Raw genomic sequence first — 19,559 nt, 5'->3', positions numbered from 1 at the left:
GTGTGTGTGTGTGTGTGTGTGTGTGTGTGTGTGTGTGTGTGTGTGTGTGTGTGTGTGTGTGTGTGTGTGTGTGTGGGCGAGAGAGGGAGAGAGAGAGAGCGAGGGAGAGAGGCGCTTCCCCGCAGCAAGAGCAGAGGCGATGTCTCCAAATATTAGACAAATGCAGCTTATTTTAGTTAAGTAGACATCAGGGAAGTATTTTGCTTAATAGCAACGCCGACCTGATTGGTTCATATTGCTCTGAATAGCCACAGAAGGCTAGGCTATATTTTAATGGGTTTACGCGCGCGAGGTCATCTAACTGTGGTCACGCCAGGTGCTATTACGAGAGGAAAACTATAGCACGTTGGCAAACATTAAAGTCAGTTTAAGCCATGCATATGATGAACCAGTTTTCTTGTTTGAAAAAACACACTTCCCGGTGCGCAGGGTGCATGCATTTCTGACTGACCCAGATGAAATCGCATGATGAACTCCATGATTATGAGATGACATCGCATATATTTCCCAGCGCATATCACCGTAGCCTACAGTGAGACTCACATAACCCGACAGTTGCTTACACTTAATTTGAGCACGAAAACAGCAATATCAGTCGCTTGCTAATTTTTGCCAATGTGACAACATTAAATTCATTAGGGAAGTGTAGGTTAGGTTATCGCCCCAGCTGTTGGCGATGTGAGATAAATAGCCAACGCTTACACGCTCAAACGAAGCGCTGTTAGGTTACTGCGGTGAGGTGTAGGCCTATTGCACTCTCAGTAATTTTTACCAAATGAAAAAAGTATCCACATCCAGAAAACAAGTCTGAAGTTGCAATATTAGACGTTTCAAATCTTGCGATGCAAGAATCGGTATGGCTTCTGGCTACACCCAATTTACATTTTGTCAGAGCTTGCACATTAATGGCAATTCATCCGATCATCATTTAAAAAAAAAAAAGAAAATTCATTACGTTATTTAGGCTATTCTTTTTATGACTCTTCCTACTTCCTGGAGGTGTTCTCACACAATTTATAGGCATGTTGTTATCCGCTGAATCGGTGCGTGCTGGTGAATATGAGCATATATTAATATGCCGTCAGCATCGTCTAAAATATTCCATATGGTAATAAACATTTTGGACGTCCAAGCTCACACGGGAGCGCTGCAATAGGTAAGCTGTAGGCCAGTGTTTCCCAACCTTTTGTGTCTTACGTACTGTGGTGTCCCCTAAACCTCTTTGTTGTGCTATGAGTACCCCCTAATTCATGTTCTATATCGCTTTCTCTGTCCTGGTGTTTTAAATTCATTAGGGAAGTGTAGGTTAGGTTATCGCCCCAGCTGTTGGCGATGTAAGATAAATAGCCAACGCTTAAACGCTCAAACGCTTAAACGCGGCGCTGTAGGTTACTGCGGTGAGGTTTAGGCCCCCTATTGCACTCTCCGTCATTTTTACCAAACGAAAAAAGTATCCACATCCAGAAAACAAGTTTGAAGTTGCAATATTAGACGTTTCAAATCTTGCGATGCGAGAATCGGTAGGGGCTTGTGGCTACACTCAATTTAGGTCTAAGCTTACACATTTTGTCAGAGCTTGCACATTAATGGCAATTCATCCGATCATCATTAAAAAAAAAAAAGAAAATTCATTAGGCTATTTATTCTTTTTATGACTCTTCCTACTTCCTGGAGGTGTTCTCACACAATTTAATTAGGCATGTTGTTATCCGCTGAATCGGTGCGTGCGGGTGAATATGAGCATAATTAATATGCCGTCAACATCGTCTAAAATATTCCATATGGTAATAAATGTTGCCTACCCATTTGCGCTTGAATGTGTATTGTGTGTATGCAAGAGCAAGTGTGTGTGTGTGTGTGTGTGTGTGTGTGTGTGTGTGTGTGTGTGAGAGAGAGAGAGAGAGAGAGAGAGAGAGAGATATCATATATATATACAGGTTTTTTTTAATCCTTCTGGATTATGGGTTTTGGGTCCTTGATGTCTCATTACAAACCTGAACATGCGCTACCACGTGGTAGCCTAAAGCGTATAGCAAGCGCTCCCAAGTATAGCAAGCGCTCCCAAGTATAGCAAGCGCTCCCAAGTGTCACCTGGCGGTTGTTTGGGTACACTGCAGCTAGGCCCGGTACGTACCGAGGTGGATGACGTGGCATTACCTCGGTAAAGGGTGTGCATTGTAGGGGGACCGACTGTACACCATTTCCCTAGTCCTATATTTCTTCCTGCACCCCTTACTGCCACAATTAGGTGGTGGTATGGGGGGGCCCCGGATGAAATTTTGCTTAGGGCCCCATAAAGGCTTGGGCCGGCCCTGCGTGCCCTCAATCATAAGCAGGAAGCAGGAATGTGCAATTTGGTGCGGACATGTCCACCCACTTCCTGAAAAGCATGAAAACCCTAGCCTGATTATCAATGACGTTCAAATCTCTTCGAGACTTATCAACAAAGTGGGAGGAGTTCCCGTATTTGCGGGAACTCAGAAAGTACTTGCATTGCTCTTGACCTGACTAGTTGCAACGCTGAAAGTGTTGCGTCACTAGGAGGGCACAGCCTGGCTTTGAATACCCCTACCACATTATTACCGTAAAAAGCATACATGAATGTATTTATACTATGCAATCAAGAAAAGTGAGTACAATAAATGTGGTAATTTTTGAATGATGCAGCAAGCCTGTAGTATGGATGTGATTGTGGTTGTATTGGCTGGAAATGATCCTACAGTACTGTATACAGGTATTCTTATCTTACACTGTATATTTGCTTGTCTAATGTTAACATTGATTTCCCATTTTTTTTATTAAATAAACTTAAAGTTTATTTTACTTGAAAAACTTGAAATATTATGAGCTGCATGCGGGCAAAAATACAAATGTCCTTTATTCTGTCATATTAGAGATCAATACATTTAGGCCCAAGCTACTATTAAAATAATGAAACAGAGCTAGCCCATGAACTGGACTGAAGATTACTTCAGAGCTTTCTCTTGGTTTAGAGGGGAATTTGTATTTGGTCTTGTCTAGTGGATCCTTTCCATTCAGGTCCTTTATTCTCTCTAGGCAACATTCCCAGTGGCCGGAAGGGGACTAAGGGCATTTCTCAAAACCTAGTGCGCACACTTCCAAGTGTATCAGCCTAATTAGTCACGTCCAGTGATTGGATACGCTTTGGTGAACTCTATGGAGTATCCAATCACTGGGTGTGACTAATAAAGCGTATCCAATCACTGGGCGTGACTAATTAGGCTGAATACACTTGGAAATGTGCGCACTAGGTTTTGAGAAATGCCAATGTTTCACTGACATGTAGCTATTAGTCAGCTTTTGAGCAACTGAATTCCTCTTTCAGACAGTTCAAAAGCTGTCACAGATTGGACTGCAATGTCCTGGAGTGCCACCTCACTGAATGGGTCCTTACACACGGGAAACAAAACTAGGTTGATAATTGATAATATGGTCAAACTGTGTGAAAGTGTGTGTTAAAAATTATAGCTCTTAGCGCTAGCTTGCCATCATTATTGCCTGTGTGGTATTGCAGCCCAATTCAATGATCAAACAATGAAGGGATTCTGATTCAATTCATTGAGAGGTACCTAGTCTAAGTGAGTATATTTCCATAAAAACGTGCGATATGAAAACCGCTATCACTAACTGACATTTAAGTTTAGCTCTTCCAAAAGCAGGAGAATTTTGTTCTCCAGAATAAAAGATATAGGAATTATCTGATGAATCAGATTTCAATTAAATTCTTCGGGAAGCAGTCTACTGTATTGTATAAGACAAAGAAGGAAAATACCTGATTAATCAGATTTCAACTAAATTCTTTAAGAGGTTGTCTAAGTTTTGTATCACGTGAGTGTATTTCCACAGAATACAGCTTTCGCTTACTGACATCACATTTTTTTGTTCTACCACAAAAGGAGAAGCATTTTGTTCAACATAATTACAATATCATAATTACAGTATATGTTTATTTCAACATCAACAGAATGATAGGAAGAAGTGAAGAGCAACAAACTTTTTTAAAAATTGTTCCCGTTTGCTCCCAAAAAACAAAGTAAGAAAAATAACAGTAAGCAGAGTGCGGTGTCTTCTGAATTTTCTTGGTTGTTCAGCTTTTCCTGCCTCACAGCTGCACCATTACTGCAGACGTGTGCACAAGGACTCTCTTGAACTCAGCAAAATAAAAATCATATTGATCCGAATATCATCAGTATAGTCTCACAAAGTTTACAGATCCCCAAACAGGTTACACTTCACAGTTCCGATTACAAACACAATAAGCCAATTGTCCATCTCAGACAAATGATTACATTGCATTACCTTACACTTTTCTCATTTATACAAAGCAACTTACATTTATTACAAGGTGTTGGTTACATGCCCTGGAGCAATATTGCAATCAAACCTGTAATCCTGTGACCTAAACACTGACTCCTTAACCATTAAGCCATGGTTGGTCCACAGATTTACAGGTTATTACATAATCAGTTGTTGGCAAGCGGTTAGGGTGTCAAGCTTGTAGCCCAAGGATTGCCAGGTTGTGCCCTCCCCCCACTCCCTTGCATGGATGAGGCATAAATGTAATTTTGTTGTGTGCCGTGAGCACTGTGTGCAGTGGAGTACTGTTTCACTATGACAATGGGAATTTCCAAGGTGGGCTTTCACTAATGGTCCCTTACACGGATAATGGTCCCTAACACAGATAATGTCAGGTGGCAGGCAATTCTAAACAAACACTTCACTATCCTCTGTGAATGTAATGAATGGATCCAAACTCCCTAATGACTTATGATGTCTACAGTTTATTTAAGTGAAGTTAGTATAATGGCTCACTGTCCCCCAACAACTACGTGGGGTTCTGTCTATGAAGATTGCCGATCATCCAGGTCATGTTATCCAAAGCAACTGAACATCGCTCATGTTCTCTAATGTTTGGGAACTAGGAATTACTTTACCAGTATATCTCTGGAAACTCAAGCTCCAAAAAGAAGTCTAGTCGCAGGGAAAAAGGTGATACATGCAGTAAAAATATATACAGTATACAGTGTTAAATCAAGAGTACTCTGGGACCAAATATACTCTAGAATATGATCAATTGACTCTGTTAAATTAAAACGGCAAAATTAACTGTGCACACTCATCCAGTCACTGGTGGTATTACAATATATTTGCTGATACCATGACAAAGCCCAGCATCCCAAGACAGCAGTGCCCTGGATTAATATGTAAGGGTTAACGTTCGGCGAGAAGGTCGCTACCGTGGAATAGCAGCACGACAGAGAGAATCTTTAGACCCCGACGCGGAGCGGAAAGTTAACCCGCTTATTATATGGATATACTTAAATGATTCACACATGGCGGGGACATTTCTTTAGGCCTATTTAATGTGAAGTCTAGGCTATTATAGTTTTTAATGTCAAAAGATTGTTGCTGCACAAAACAAAACAGTGCCGTTGTGGAACACCGCTAACAGCTAGGTAGCCAGGACAACAGGTGTTGTCTATCACAGCAGCTGATTAGAGTCTTGTTGAAAAGTCGCTTTAGCAGTGAAAAGTCTTGTTGCCATTGACAGCGGTCTGTTATAGACCAACCCGTCCGTTATCGAAAAATAACAGACGTGCGAACGTTGGGGAGCCCCGTTGAAATGAATGGAGCATTCGACTGATGACGTCACAACCATATAATATAAACAGATAATGTCCGATGGCAGGCTATTTTAGCAAACACTTCACTATCCTCAGTGAATGTGATGAACGGTTCCATCCTCTCCACTGACTTGCTATGTAAACTAATGTAAACTCGTGTACACTCATGTTGTGCAATGTTTGGGAATGAGGAGTTACTGTATATCTCTGGAAATCCAATCTCTAGAAAGAAGTCTAAGGGCTGAAGGTGACATCTAGTGCTCGAAGTCTAAGCCAGCTCACCAGAAGCAACTGGGTCTACTGAGAGTGTGAGACTGCAAACTAGATGCTCTGAACTTGTGTAACGGAGGCCAACTAGCAGAGTTTGGCGTGGAATGTTAGTAAACCTCCCTCCCGAAGCCTCAATACAGTGCGGTAGCGTTGGGCTATCGGACCGGCCCTTTAGCTCAGCTCGCTCATACTGTGCCTCCCATTGCCGAACAGATGTAGTTGACAAGGTGGCAGGTTAGCGTCCCCAAGGGGGACGACCTGTACAGGAACACCTCAGTCACAGTGGTGCCGTTGACCCGGGATGGGAGTGAGGTTTAGGGGGGAGAGTGTAATGGAGGCCCACTCGCAGAGTTCTGCGTGGAACATTAGTAAACCTTCCTCCCGAAGCCTCAATACAGTGCGGTAGCGTTGGGTTATGATCGGACCAGCCCTTTAGCTCAGCACCCTCGTACTGTGCCTCCATAGAACTAATACAATGTATTATTTCTATGCTGTACCTCCCATTGCCGTACATCTGTAGTTGACAAGGTGGCAGATTTGCATCCCCGAGGGGGACGAACCGTGCAGGAACACCTCTGTTACACTTGGTGCATTAGTGTGTATATCACTGGGAAACATACTAGTGCCAGTTTGAGTGTGTGAACTGTGAGGGACCGAGCACATTTTGAAGTCTGCAATAACCTCTCTTTGCCATTCAACTATAAGTACAGGGGAAAATACATTAAAATAACAGCAGCAACCCTCATGCTCCAACACACATACACAATTTCTTTACAAAATGGCACCAGCAACTTACAGTAGTAGGCAATATACTGACATACATATAGATTCTTTGCCATGCAAAAACATTTATAGAGGGAAAAATATTAAGAAACTAGAAATGCACTCAGAGAGTGCAGACTTCCGCCAAGGAAGCTGTTTGATAAAACATTTGACTATGTTACACCATATTCAGTCCTCCTGCCTTCTTTTTGTGGAGTTAGAAACTGCAATGTCAAAATTCGCCCTCTCCACAATTTAATTTGCGGTCACTATGGGCGTCTAGATTTATAGGCCATCAATGGTGAAGAATCTTTTTAAAAGTCCTGGTTGCGATTTGTGATCCGGATCGCCTCTAGAATTTAATCACTTGTTCCTTGGGTCATTACCAAGTTTCATCCAAATCCGTTCGTAACTTTTTGAGTTATCCTGCTGACAAACAAACAGACAAACAGACAAACCAACGCAACCGAAAACATAACCTCCTTGGCGGAGGTAAAAAAAACAAAAAACATCTAACTCACATTCGCAATTTCCTTACAAAAGGGCATCAGCAACTTAGCAGGTACCATACTGAACATTCAGAGAACAAAACAGTAACCTCAAATCAGATGCTCCTTCTCTGTATGATCAGGAGGGCAGTGTTTCCTTGGTTACTGTCAACAGAAGGACGGTCTGCTGCGTTGTGCTGTGCTGTGGAGGGTCAAGCGCCCCAGTGGAAGGGGCTGGATCCTGGGGGTCGTGGAGCCGCTTGCTGCCTGCCTGGCCCTGCTCTGTCTCGGGGCAGCTCGGCGCGCAGGAGGAGCGGAGGGTGGAGAGGAAGAGGCGGCGAAAGTTGGCCGAGACCAAGTTGTAGAGCACAGGGTTGACGGCTGAGCTGACGTAGAAGAGCACGTTGGTCACCATGTAGAAGTAGTGGTAGAAGTCATACAGGTGTCTGTGCCACAGTAAAAACATCAGTGGTATTAACTCTAAGACACTTGGAAGTAACTTTGCCATCTCTCTCAAGAGTTGTAAATTAACTTTTTCAGATAACATTTGGTCTCACTCTAAAATAGCATTTTATCTTATGTTTTCATCAGTGTAACATTCTCAGTGTTGATTCAATACAATGTGTAGATATTAAGAGCTATACAGTTGAAATTACACTGGCCACCTGCAGAATTTCACACTGACTTTTGGCTAATCAGAGAGTAATTTGACTCTCTACAGTGTTGAAAATACTGTATTTGGATTTAAATATGTTTACCCAGAAATATTGACATCCAATTTTCTAACTGTGTGGACAAGCAAATGGGATTTAAGGGTGGAGATCAGGGGATAACATTACAGAGTGGAAGGCAGAGAGTGGGGAGAGAATTAGTGAAGACCAGTGTTTCCCCCAACACTTTATATTTATATATAAAGCCATTGCCATGTATTTGCCATGAATGTGTGTAGGAGGCTGTAATAGATATGCACTATCTCTATGATGGCACTTTATGTAGGCTATGTATGTTTGTCTGTATGTGTTTTTGTTTTGTTTATTGTTTTTTGGCGTCATGTGTATCAGTGTTGTGTGTATGTGGCAGCTATGTATGTCCAAAATCTTGAATTTAAGACCTTGACAACAGATGCCTTCCGCCTTGTCTAGATCCTTTGAAAGGTTTTTCTTTGTTGCGATCAAATGTAATATCTAAAGTTGAGCATGTATACTTTTAGTATACTTCTAGTAATTTTAGTATAGTCTTTATGTCATATATGTCATATGAATCTGTACAACATTGCCTTTCCAAAGATGACAACAGGGCTACTCACAGCATTAGCTGATACCAGGACAAAAAAAGTTAAAATAAAAACAGCTGACCTATTTCTAGCCAGGCATTCCAGTCATACAACAACAAATCAACTGTGGAATATGCTTTGAATCCGCTCAACTGGTGTCCAATCTATCAGTCATTCTGTAAAATGGAACCCTGTACAGCCACTCTGTAAAATGGGACCCTGTTGAGAGGATTCTTGACGTCACACAGTTGTACTTGGAATTCCATAAGTCGATATATAATGTATAAAAGAAAGCACATGCATGCTGTTTGACAATTATTTCACATCATGACTTCACATCTGTCGTCGGGATCGCTCTGCCTGGCCTCTGCCAATCTAATACCTATTCTTTGTTTGATAGGTGGAGTGGCTATTCAAACACATTTTCAAACATACAAGAAAGGTCCGTTTGTAGAGTATGGCGTGCTCTTATCCAGATTGTTTGTTGGCTTCTTGGGTTTGGGTGCTCTTTAGTCCAAGGTATAGTACTTCCAGGATCAAAAAATGAGAATGAATTCTCTGACTAAGGCACTCCAAATTAAAATGTCTTTATTAATATGACAAGTCCTACATGGACATATTAAAAACAAGGCCCCTGCCCTGAAGAAGGCACTCATGCTGCTATGCGTGGGCCTTGTTTTTAATATGTCCATGTAATACAAGAAAGGTCATTTAGTGACTGGTGGCAGCAGGCTAGTCAATCTTCACTCCATCAGACTCCTTCGCCACTCCTTCTCCTTCTCACTCTATGAATATTTCAGATGCACGTATAAAATTCTCAAGGTCAGTACTCAAGTTTTTTTTTTTTAACATTCCTCAGATCTTCTGGAGTGCAGTCCTGTTAATCAATCGTCTGTGTTGTATCTGTCAGTTTATGTTAAAGAAAGAAATTCAGTCAAGAGGGCACGAACGCACGAAAGGTTGGAAAAGAGAGAGATTACTTCCTCTATTTATTGTATGTACATGTCTGTATCAGTATTACGGCACACTCTGTGTGTGTGTGTGCGTGTGTGTGTGTGTGTGTGTGTGTGTGTGTGTGTGTGTGTGTGTGTGTGTGTGTGTGTGTGTGTGTCTGTTTGTGTGTGTGTGTGTGTGTGTGTGTGTGTGTGTGTGTGTGTGTGTGTGTGTGTGTGTGTGTGTGTGTGTGTGTGTGTGTGTGTGTGTGTGAGAGTGTGAGAGAGAGAGAGAGAGAGAGAGAGAGAGAGAGAGAGAGAGAGAGAGAGAGAGAGAGAGAGAGAGAAAAATAAAACTACCCTGCTAACGCCTGTTATATAGATTTTGGCCGATAAAGTACACTTTGACTTTGACTGTTTATCTGAATATATTAGCTGTGATGAACGACCCCACATGTCAAAGACAGACAAATGTTCATGATTGCATAACCTTGAACGCCAATTGAGCACTGAGCATGTATTCGACCATAAGAACATAATATTTATGCAGATATGGTTAGATGCTTTTTCCTGTGTTATGACTGATATTTCATATAAAATAGAGAGGTAGGCTATAGTAGCACCTTTATACTTGTAATTCAGGTTGAAATATCAGTTAGAATTGAATACAACACAATATAAAATTCTATGACATAAACGTGCAATAAAAACAGCCTGACATGGTTTAAAACTAAAGGTAGAGCACATATTGCTGGTGTCTTCAACCCATCATATCAAAGGGAACGCTACTTACTGTGACCATTCGCTAATGTAGCAAAACATAAGGCGGCGTATGTGATAAGGCAACCAGCATATGATGAAAGCAACCACCACCACACCTGTCCAAACACACAAAATACATACAATCAAGCAAAACTGAGCTATATAGTATATATACAGTAGTTTATTAATGTATAAGTATATAAGTATGGAAATACACCAATACATCCTAACTCCATGGGAACAGATATGAGTGGAACAATACATAGGCCTACTGCTTTTCCTACACACACTCTTAGACTATGAAGTACTGTGTTGTATGTTAGGAGAGCCCAGCATGCAGCTGCCCTCACGCGAGCAATAGCACTTCAAATCAAAGTGGTCCTTGATCTTGATTGTTGATATTCTGATCTTAACAGCCAGCCAGCTTTGATTATTTTATTTTTTCAGATTCACATGCACTAAGCAAAACCAATTCTAACATTTAAAGCGATGACTACACTTGTGGCGCCAAGTAGAGCACAGCATGACATCTTCTAGATGTGGTTTAGCTCTAACAGATTGTGGTTGATTGTTTGTTAGAAACCTAAAAAAGAAACCCTATCATTTTCTGATCAACGTGGAAAAGGCCTTAACACATACAGTAATTTGATTCAGATGATTTGTCTGGATACAGTGAAGGGTTTTCAAAATGATTAGTTCGAGATAGGGGGCCTTTACTGTTTAGTTAAATTGTTACTTTCTCTTTTTAGATGTGTCCTAGCATGTCTATAAGATATCCGTCCGTCCGTCGGTCTGTTGGTTCGTCAGTCTGTCCGTCTGAAACACATTCTTTAAATCGGCCAAAACACGATCCTCGCCGCCATCGGACACATCTTTGTCCGACTGTCGGACTTGTGATTACTTTATTATGAATAGGACAGTGTGAGAGGAGACAGGGTAGAGGAGTCTGTAGAGACTGGATAGGGTTGAGAAATGACCCTGGCAGGTCAGACTCAAAGCGGGGTCCCGGTGGGCATGCAATCCCATTTATGGTCAGGGCCTTAGGGCACTGCGCCACAGCACCCGCTAAATCACTACCGTACTACTACATTCTCATGCGAAGAACATCAAGGATATGCAACCCACTCACGGAGGACAGTCACGCTGTGGCGCAGCGATCGGGTGCGTGCACCCTCCGTGACATTGCCCGACGCCAGCGGACTGCCGGGGCGGTGGAGCAGAGCCTGCTGGGAGAGACTCTGCAGCTGGCGGCCAATTAGCCAGTTGAGGATGGAGACCACGGTGATCGGCACCACGAATGACAGCAGGGCGTTGACCTGTTACAACACACACACACACACACACACACACACACACACACACACACACACACACACACACACACACACACACACACACACACACACACACACACACACACACACACACACACACACAGGCAAGTCTTGAGGGCTGTTGTCCAATGCTCAAGACTCAGGGCCGCTGACAGCTTTGGCTGAGCCCAGGACAAGGCCATCTGATAGGGCCCCCCACCCAAAACATGCAATGTAATAAGAATCCAGTTCTGGGCCCCTTTTGTCTCTGGGCCTGGGACAACTGACCGCTTTGTCCACTCTGTCAGCTTCCCTGTGTCAAATGGACTGCCTTTCAGATAAAAAAGGCAAAAAGGTGCCATGCACACTCAGAATATGTGACAACGATGCTTTAATGTGGTTTACAATTTTTGTCCAGTGGCCTTCCAGATCACATAGTCATGTATTCGGAGTGTGCAACACATTTAGCTGGCCGTGGACCCGTCACAACAACCCAGCCATGTCTTGAGGGCCTCTAAATTGTGGGCCATCCTGTAAGGAATTACAAAAAACCAACAGCATCGGTCCCTGAGGACTCTTACTCACCGGGAAATGGTCTGTATGCCAGATTACCAGTCCAGGCCTGCTGGTACTCAAGACTCCAGTACCCTTGAGTTAATAAGACAAGAAGGTGCCACCACACACTCTGATGTGACAGTAATGTTTTAATGTGATAACGTTTCAGCCTGTGGCCTTCCTCAGATCATGTTGTCATGTATTCGACATGTGCAGCAACGTGTGCATCCCTTTTTGTATGTTTCATGTTTGTCTTTCACTTTCCCAGAATGCTCCACTGACTCATAGTAGTGGAGTCGTAGGCATGTGCAATTTTTCTCAGTCATTTCAAATTGGTGTTAAAGTTTGGTTTTCACTTCCAAGTTTAAGTTTAGGGTCTATAGAACAATTTGAGTTCGAGTGTCAAGCACACAGATAACAAAATGGCCTGCGGGGGGCGCTCTAAAATGTATAAACTGCTATAACTTTTGATTAGTTTAACCAAATTTGACATATGAGGTATGTATGGATTCGGCATTAAGAGGGGAACTTGGTGAGGTAAGTATTTGGTCACCAGATTAAAGACACACTATGTAATAAACACACTTCTAGCCCATGGACAGCAAAAATCAGGGTTTTTTTTTTTAAATAAAGGGTGGAAATGCCCTCAAAGTTGCAATGAAACATAATTTATTGTTACAAGCTATTGTAAATAAAGCCTGGAACATCATTCAACTTGATTTGTTCAGAATATCCCTGAAGCACAAAGATACCTAGGATACCTATACACAAATATGGCTGCATAAAGCCTATGTGATATTTACGACCCAGCTTGCAACTGAGTTTATGAATTTAGGATTATGAGTACCAGCTTTTTTCAATCAAGCCATATTCTATTAACACATAAAATCACAAAACAATTATATCTGGAAGAAAATAAATCAATATTATTATTATTATTATTATTATTATTATTATTATTATTATTATTATTATTATTATTAAGACTGCATTTCCGCAGAGACAATGCTATTGCTTACAGCTTCTGCACACACACACACATACAGAGCTGTCGTATACACACACAGAAACACGAGGGAAAGAGAGAGATAGAGCTGTGTGTGTGTGTGTGTGTGTGTGTGTGTGTGTGTGTGTGTGTGTGTGTGTGTGTGTGTGTGTGTGTGTGTGTGTGTGTGTGTGTGTGTGTGTGTGTGTGTGTGTGTGTGTGTGTGTGTTTGTGCTGGTGCGTGCATGTATGGAGATGCTTCAAGTGCCTTTCAGCAATGGGTGGGTAGGGAGAGGTAAGGGTGGAATTCGAACCTGCAACCCTCTGACAGACCAACACCTGATACCCAGTAGGCCACTACTACCACTTACTGTATAGAGTGGCCACAGCAGCATATTAGGCCACGGTTGTCCAGGTTCTACAAGGCTGCATGTGTGTGTCTGATGAATGAAGATTCTAAAGGTGACAGTTTGGCAGTCAATAGCTGAGTAATATGTGCAGATTTATCTCCAAAAGTTTTGCAAGTTGTCAGATGATATTGACACACAAATGGCATAACCCTGTTCTTCATGTCAAAGCTGAGATCACTATACTAGGCCAAATGGTTCAGTCAAAAAGTGGACATATTCAGGCCTATGTGCGGAGCTGTTCACACTTTTTTTCTAAGTGAATGGGGTCACATCATAGGGATTTTAAAACTGCTCTCTCTCAAACATTTTTAAGAGTTGGCTAATGATCTTAACACAATTTGTATTCAGATCCAAGACCTCTCTGACAAGGCCTTTATCTAGTCGAAAGGTGAAGCGGTTTATTTTATTCTATTAAAAAACCCAGGACAGGTCACCTCTCACTCTAACTGCCACAGTTTGTGACATCATCTTGACCATTCTACCATTCATTTCAATGAGGGGGGAAACAGAGAGAAAACTGAGGAAAATGAGTCTGGTGAACGAATGAAAGGGGGTAGGCCAGCGAAAAATACACCACCTTGAGCCCTTTTCGAGCTGTTCGTTTTGACACTCAAACCGTGTCTCTATCTCTAACGCTGCAACGATTCAAAGCCACCATACTAATGAATGGAGGTGAATGGAAAATGTAGAATAATAATAAACTGTCGATAAACAATTAGTATGCTTTCCCGCAAGCATACTAAATAATACACTGTCGGACAACAATTAGTATGTTTGCTGGGGGCAAGCAGAGGCCTTTGGCAAGCATACTGAATAATACTATAGGACTATTTCATACATGGAAGACACAATCATCTGCTGTTATGAAGACATCTCTGTCATCTGGGAACTGTCCATTTGTTACCAACACAGTTGACAGGAATAAAAAAACATTCTGCCTTATTATCTGCATTTGCCAGAAATGCCTGCCAATCTGGTAACAAATGGACAGTTCCCAGATTTGGACTAGAGGTGAAGTGCAGCTGTACAAGTACTTGTACAAATAGACCTGCCAGATCTTGTTTCAAGTGCATGAAGGCAGAGTTTAAGTGCACACGTCTGTGCAAGTGCACATGCAATTTCTAAGACTGACCACTGACTGTTATTGTATCTGTTCTCTGTCATAGTTATTGTAGAGTGGAGTATTGGGATAAATGTTAGATAGTGTTGTTCCTCATAGTATATATCATCATCATCATTATCCTTATCATTATTATTATTATTATTATTATTATTATTATTATTATTATTATTATTATTATTATTATTATTATTATTATTATTATTATTATTATTATTATTGATTTACTTTATCTTAGATATAAAGTTTTTTGTGAATAAAATGATGGCTTGATTGAAAAAAAGCTGGTACTCATGATCCTAAATTCATAAACTCAAAGTTGCAAGTTGGGTGCTAAGTATGACATAGGCTTTATGCAGCCATATTTGTGTAGGTATCCTAAGTATCAGTGTGCTTCAGGGATATTCTGAACAAATCAAGTTAAGTTATAACCCAGGCTTCATTTACAGTAGCTTGTAACAATAAATGATGTTTTGCACCTTTGAGGGCATTTCCACCCTTTATCTTAAAAAAGCCCGGATTTTGCTGTCCATAGGCTAAAAGTGTGTTTATTACATAATGTGCCTTGAATCTGGTAACCGAATACTTAGCTCACCGGCTTCTCCTCTTCATGCTGAATCCATGCATACCTCATATGTTAAATTTGTAATAGCAGTTATAGCAGTTTATATATTTTAGAGCGCCCCCCGCAGGCCATTTTGTTATCTGTGTGTTTGACACTCGAACTCAAATTGTTCTATAGACCCTAAACTTCAACTTGGAAGTGAAATCCAAACTTTAACACCAATTTGAAATGACTGAGCCTAATACGACCCCACTATAGTGCTGCACCACTGATTACAGGTACCACTAATGAAGTATATTAACCACAAGCACTATTTGTATGCAATCTGACTGATGAAGGCCTAGCACCGAAAGCTTGCAAGTCCAGTAAAGCTCTGCACAAAAAAAAACTTGAAGTGTGCGGATTGTCTCCTTTTTTGTTCAGATATTTCTACTGAATCCTGCACCTTCAAAACAGATGAGCGGCGACCACTCCCCACTTAACTGCTCTAAAAAGCGACCTGCTACAACTTGTTCCTCTTTCACAATAGTGATGGAACTGTCTGGGAATGCCCGTTTTTGCTAGCTATCTGGGAATACATTACACTTAGTTGGCAGTTTTATCCAAAGCAACTTACAATTTATTATAGGATATTGTTACAGTCCCTGGAGCACCTTAGCTATGGAGTGGACGTGAGGGATTTGAACTTGCAACACTCTGATCTAAAGCCCGGTCCTTAACCAGGCCACGACTGCCAACAAGGAATCCTGCAAATGGTCAAGAGGTTGCACATATCACAAAGGAAGAGTGGGGAAAGTACTACCACACAAGTGCAAGAAATTATTTCAAATATGCTTGGTAAATGTAAATAGCCTAACTTGTTTATGTAAGCGTGCTTGATCAATAAATAAGCAATCGTCACCACATTAAAATAGGCAAAGATTAGTCATTGCTTATGTAGTACAGCAAGGTCCGTACATTTGAATCAATACTACAGCATAGGGTCAACAATCAGAGTTCATGAAAGAATACCTATTGCTACATTCGTACATCACCACATTTAGATGGGCAAACATTTGTCGCATCCAGAATGCATGAACTTGTGTGTATGACACACACACACACACACACACACACACACACACACACACACACACACACACACACACACACACACACACACACACACACACACACACACACACACACACACACACACACACACACACACACACACACAATGTTACTTAAGTACTAACTTAAGTAATGTAATGCCTTATTGCAATATTTCTATTGTAACTACAATATTTCTATTGTAATAAGGGTATAGATATACATGTAGCCCAGTTCGGAGCATGTACCCTGAAGAATCCTACAGGCACACAACCAGCAGTCACAAGAAAGGCCCCAGAGTGTGTCAACAAACATTTCGACACACATCACAGAGTTCAGGAGTTTCCCAAAAGGTCACAGAGCATGTGAAGAAATGTAAGGCGTGCAGCATCCAGTCCAGCTGTCATGATAAAATAGATAAGATGAGGATGCAGAGAGGATGAGATACGAGTTTGACCTTATGCCCTTCATGTGTTCTGGGTCACTGAGATCTTTGGCTGGGCCCCAGGACAAAGCCATTAGAATGGGCCCCCACTCAAAAAAAACGTTTGACGTAATGAGGACCAAATACTTGGCCCCCTATCTCCCTGGGCCTGGGACAATTGAGCCATTTGTGCCCCCCACCCCCCTGCCGGGTTTCCCTCCATGTGACTATGTATATGGGATGATGGGTGCCTAAAGGTTTCTTCAAATGAACTTAACATGAACTCACATGAACAAAACTCTACACTGGGATGGAGTTACACAATGGCACTCCATTGTATCATTGAATATACATTAACGTTTGGACAGCACTTTATATGTATATAAACAAATCAATCATATAAATGAATCAAGTGATAACGGGAGTTTTTCCTCACCCCTGTTGCCAACAGGGGCCACATCTGAGCGCCCAAATTCAGTGTGACTATCTATCACCTATTCTGGACCCAACTACTGTGGACCTTATGCTTCTAAGAAACCTGGGCCCAACCTGTGTGGACCTTATGCCTCTACGATCTCTATCTATGTCTTCTTCTTTCGTCTTTTTGCTATTCTCTCTTGTTTCTGTCTCTCCTTTCTACTTCTCTTTTTAACTCCATCTTTAACATTGATGTTTTTACAATTTGTTAAGCACTCTGAGCTTCATGCTTTGTATGATATAGTGCTATATAAATACAATTATTATTATTATTATTATTATTATTATTATTATTATTATTATTATTATTATTATTACATGTATCTCTGATGCTGGAATGCGTCTTAGTGGACTGTATGCTGTTTTCTGCACAGATGTCTATAGTTTTATGAGGTGTGCTGTATCCACTGCACTTTCTATTTTGGGTACTTGTGTAATGCGATGTAGGCTACTGCAACATTTAAATACCTGGAGTTAAACCTCTTCACGTAAAAGGAAATACACTGGTATGGTGTTTTGAGCATTTTATGTGAAACTGTACACTTTATATGCTATGAGAACATGGGTATCAAACCTGGATATTTGTTACAGGGCCTGTAGGTACTGTAGGTAGGGCCTACTGGACATGCTCGAAATGCATTCCGCAGCCAATGGTCAGTGCCCTTGAATGACTCGGAAAGTGTTTCAAATAACAGGCATAGCCAAGGAGTCCAGGGTCATTTAATTAACACCCAAATGCTCATTAGCAGCCAAGTTTAAGGCCATGCATCTGGTCAGAAATGGCTGCCCACTCCTGTCAGACCGAATGGGGTCCTTGTCAGTGTTATTTCAGGACTGCATGAAACGCATTAGGGTTGCCATGCACAGAGGGAGAGTCAATGGGAGCTATGCTTGTAGCCTACAGTAATCTGCATTCACATCACCAGGTGGAAAGTCAAAGTATTACATCCATTTGTTTGTTTGTTATGTTTTCATACTTGGGTTCAAGGGGGTGTCTGTTTATTTTCCAAATGGTGTTGGTGTTGTTTGAGTTAAAGAGACCAAATTGTGTTCACTATGAACTTTTCTGTAATTTATACAAATGTTCAGAAGATATACATTTAAGGCAGAAAATATGGCATGACATATTGACCTAATTAATGTTACATTAAGGCAGTTAATTATCGTGTTAAACTTAAGGACCATGCTTAACTTATAATGCAGATTCCATGTTTAACATATTTTTTAAAAGCTGGGCTACATTATAAAAAAAAAACTGCTGTAATATGTCCTTCATTACAGCAGTAGCCTATTAGACTACCACACTATAAGTATTTTGGACATAATATACTACTGCACACTGAAAAAAGTAAAAAATGTGCAGTGTGTAATACCTCAAACATGGAAACATTTTCATCATGAATTGGAAAAACAGAAGCTTTGGAAACAGACGCTTTTATGTCTGTTTGTTTGAGACTTGTCAAGTTGACCAACCTGTAGCACGATTTTGACGGTTGCTGTTGACACGATGGTTGTACAAATCATTTCGTGCCCCATGTTGTGCTGACCCATGACGAATAGCATGGAGGACGCGAGAAGAAACGATGCCAACCAAAGCCCGCATATGAGCCTCCGGGTGCGTCCCCTTGAAACAACTCTCTTCGCCCTAAACGGGTGGCACAGTGCCATGTACCGCTCCATGCTGAGGCTGGCGATGTTGAGCGCGGTGGCGTATGAACATCCATCCCGGAGGAAGTAATAGCCTCTGCAGACGACGTCCCCGAAAGCCCATGGGTGATGGACCCAAATGAAGTTGTACAGCTCCACCGGCATGCACAGAATGAGGATGAGGAGGTCGGAGGCAGCCAGACTGGTCAAGTGATAGTGCACAGTACTTTGTAAATTCTGCGGCGAGTCCCTCTTGCACATAATATACAGCGTTACGGAGTTTCCCAGGCAGCCGACAACAAAAAGCGCCGCGTAAATCACAGTTACCAACAGTTTGGAATAGATGTCCGTGTTCACATCCAAATAATCTTCGTCGATCAAATAACTAGCGTTCGTTGTATGAATCATCTGTGACCAGTTCCAAGACAACAGTGCTACAGCGCTTAAGTAAAACACAAAATTGTCTTGCAAAGCAAATGCAGTGTATCCGAAGATCAACGATCCTCTTACATATGTCGTGCGTAATAACCAGAAAGCTTTGCGCTCAAAGATCTCCGGCGGTGAAGAGACGCGCAGGGTTGCGATGACAAACACACTGACGAGGTATCTTGCCACAGTCATTCTAAACAGGGAAAGTGTTTTTGTTCTTTTTTTTTTTAATTAAGCCTAAAAACAATTAAGTAATTAATGTCTTATAGGTATCTCATACCAGGTCGTTTTTATATAGGCCTATTTCATTATCACATTCGATATCAGAACAGTTAGCCTATACAATTATAAACACCTGTCTCACAATTATATAAATTGGACATGATATACAAACCAAGTGCATTACTGGC

General features: G+C 41.4%; 1 protein-coding gene across 1 annotated transcript; it reads right to left on the bottom strand.

Annotated features, from left to right (window-relative positions):
* Positions 1-7,304: 7,304 nt before the first annotated feature.
* On the bottom strand, positions 7,305-19,128 carry LOC134457478 (neurotensin receptor type 1-like). The gene is made up of 4 exons (XM_063209486.1): positions 18,547-19,128; positions 11,262-11,448; positions 10,164-10,248; positions 7,305-7,611 (listed from the first exon to the last, which is right to left on the bottom strand). Exons 1-4 carry the CDS (start codon positions 19,126-19,128, stop codon positions 7,305-7,307), a joined length of 1,161 nt encoding a protein of 386 aa, XP_063065556.1.
* Between the last annotated feature and the right edge of the window lie 431 nt (positions 19,129-19,559).

The sequence above is a fragment of the Engraulis encrasicolus genome, chromosome 10, assembly GCF_034702125.1.
Source record: "Engraulis encrasicolus isolate BLACKSEA-1 chromosome 10, IST_EnEncr_1.0, whole genome shotgun sequence".
Taxonomy (NCBI): Eukaryota; Metazoa; Chordata; class Actinopteri; order Clupeiformes; family Engraulidae; genus Engraulis; species Engraulis encrasicolus.
This window is presented reverse-complemented; position numbering and strand designations above follow the sequence as displayed.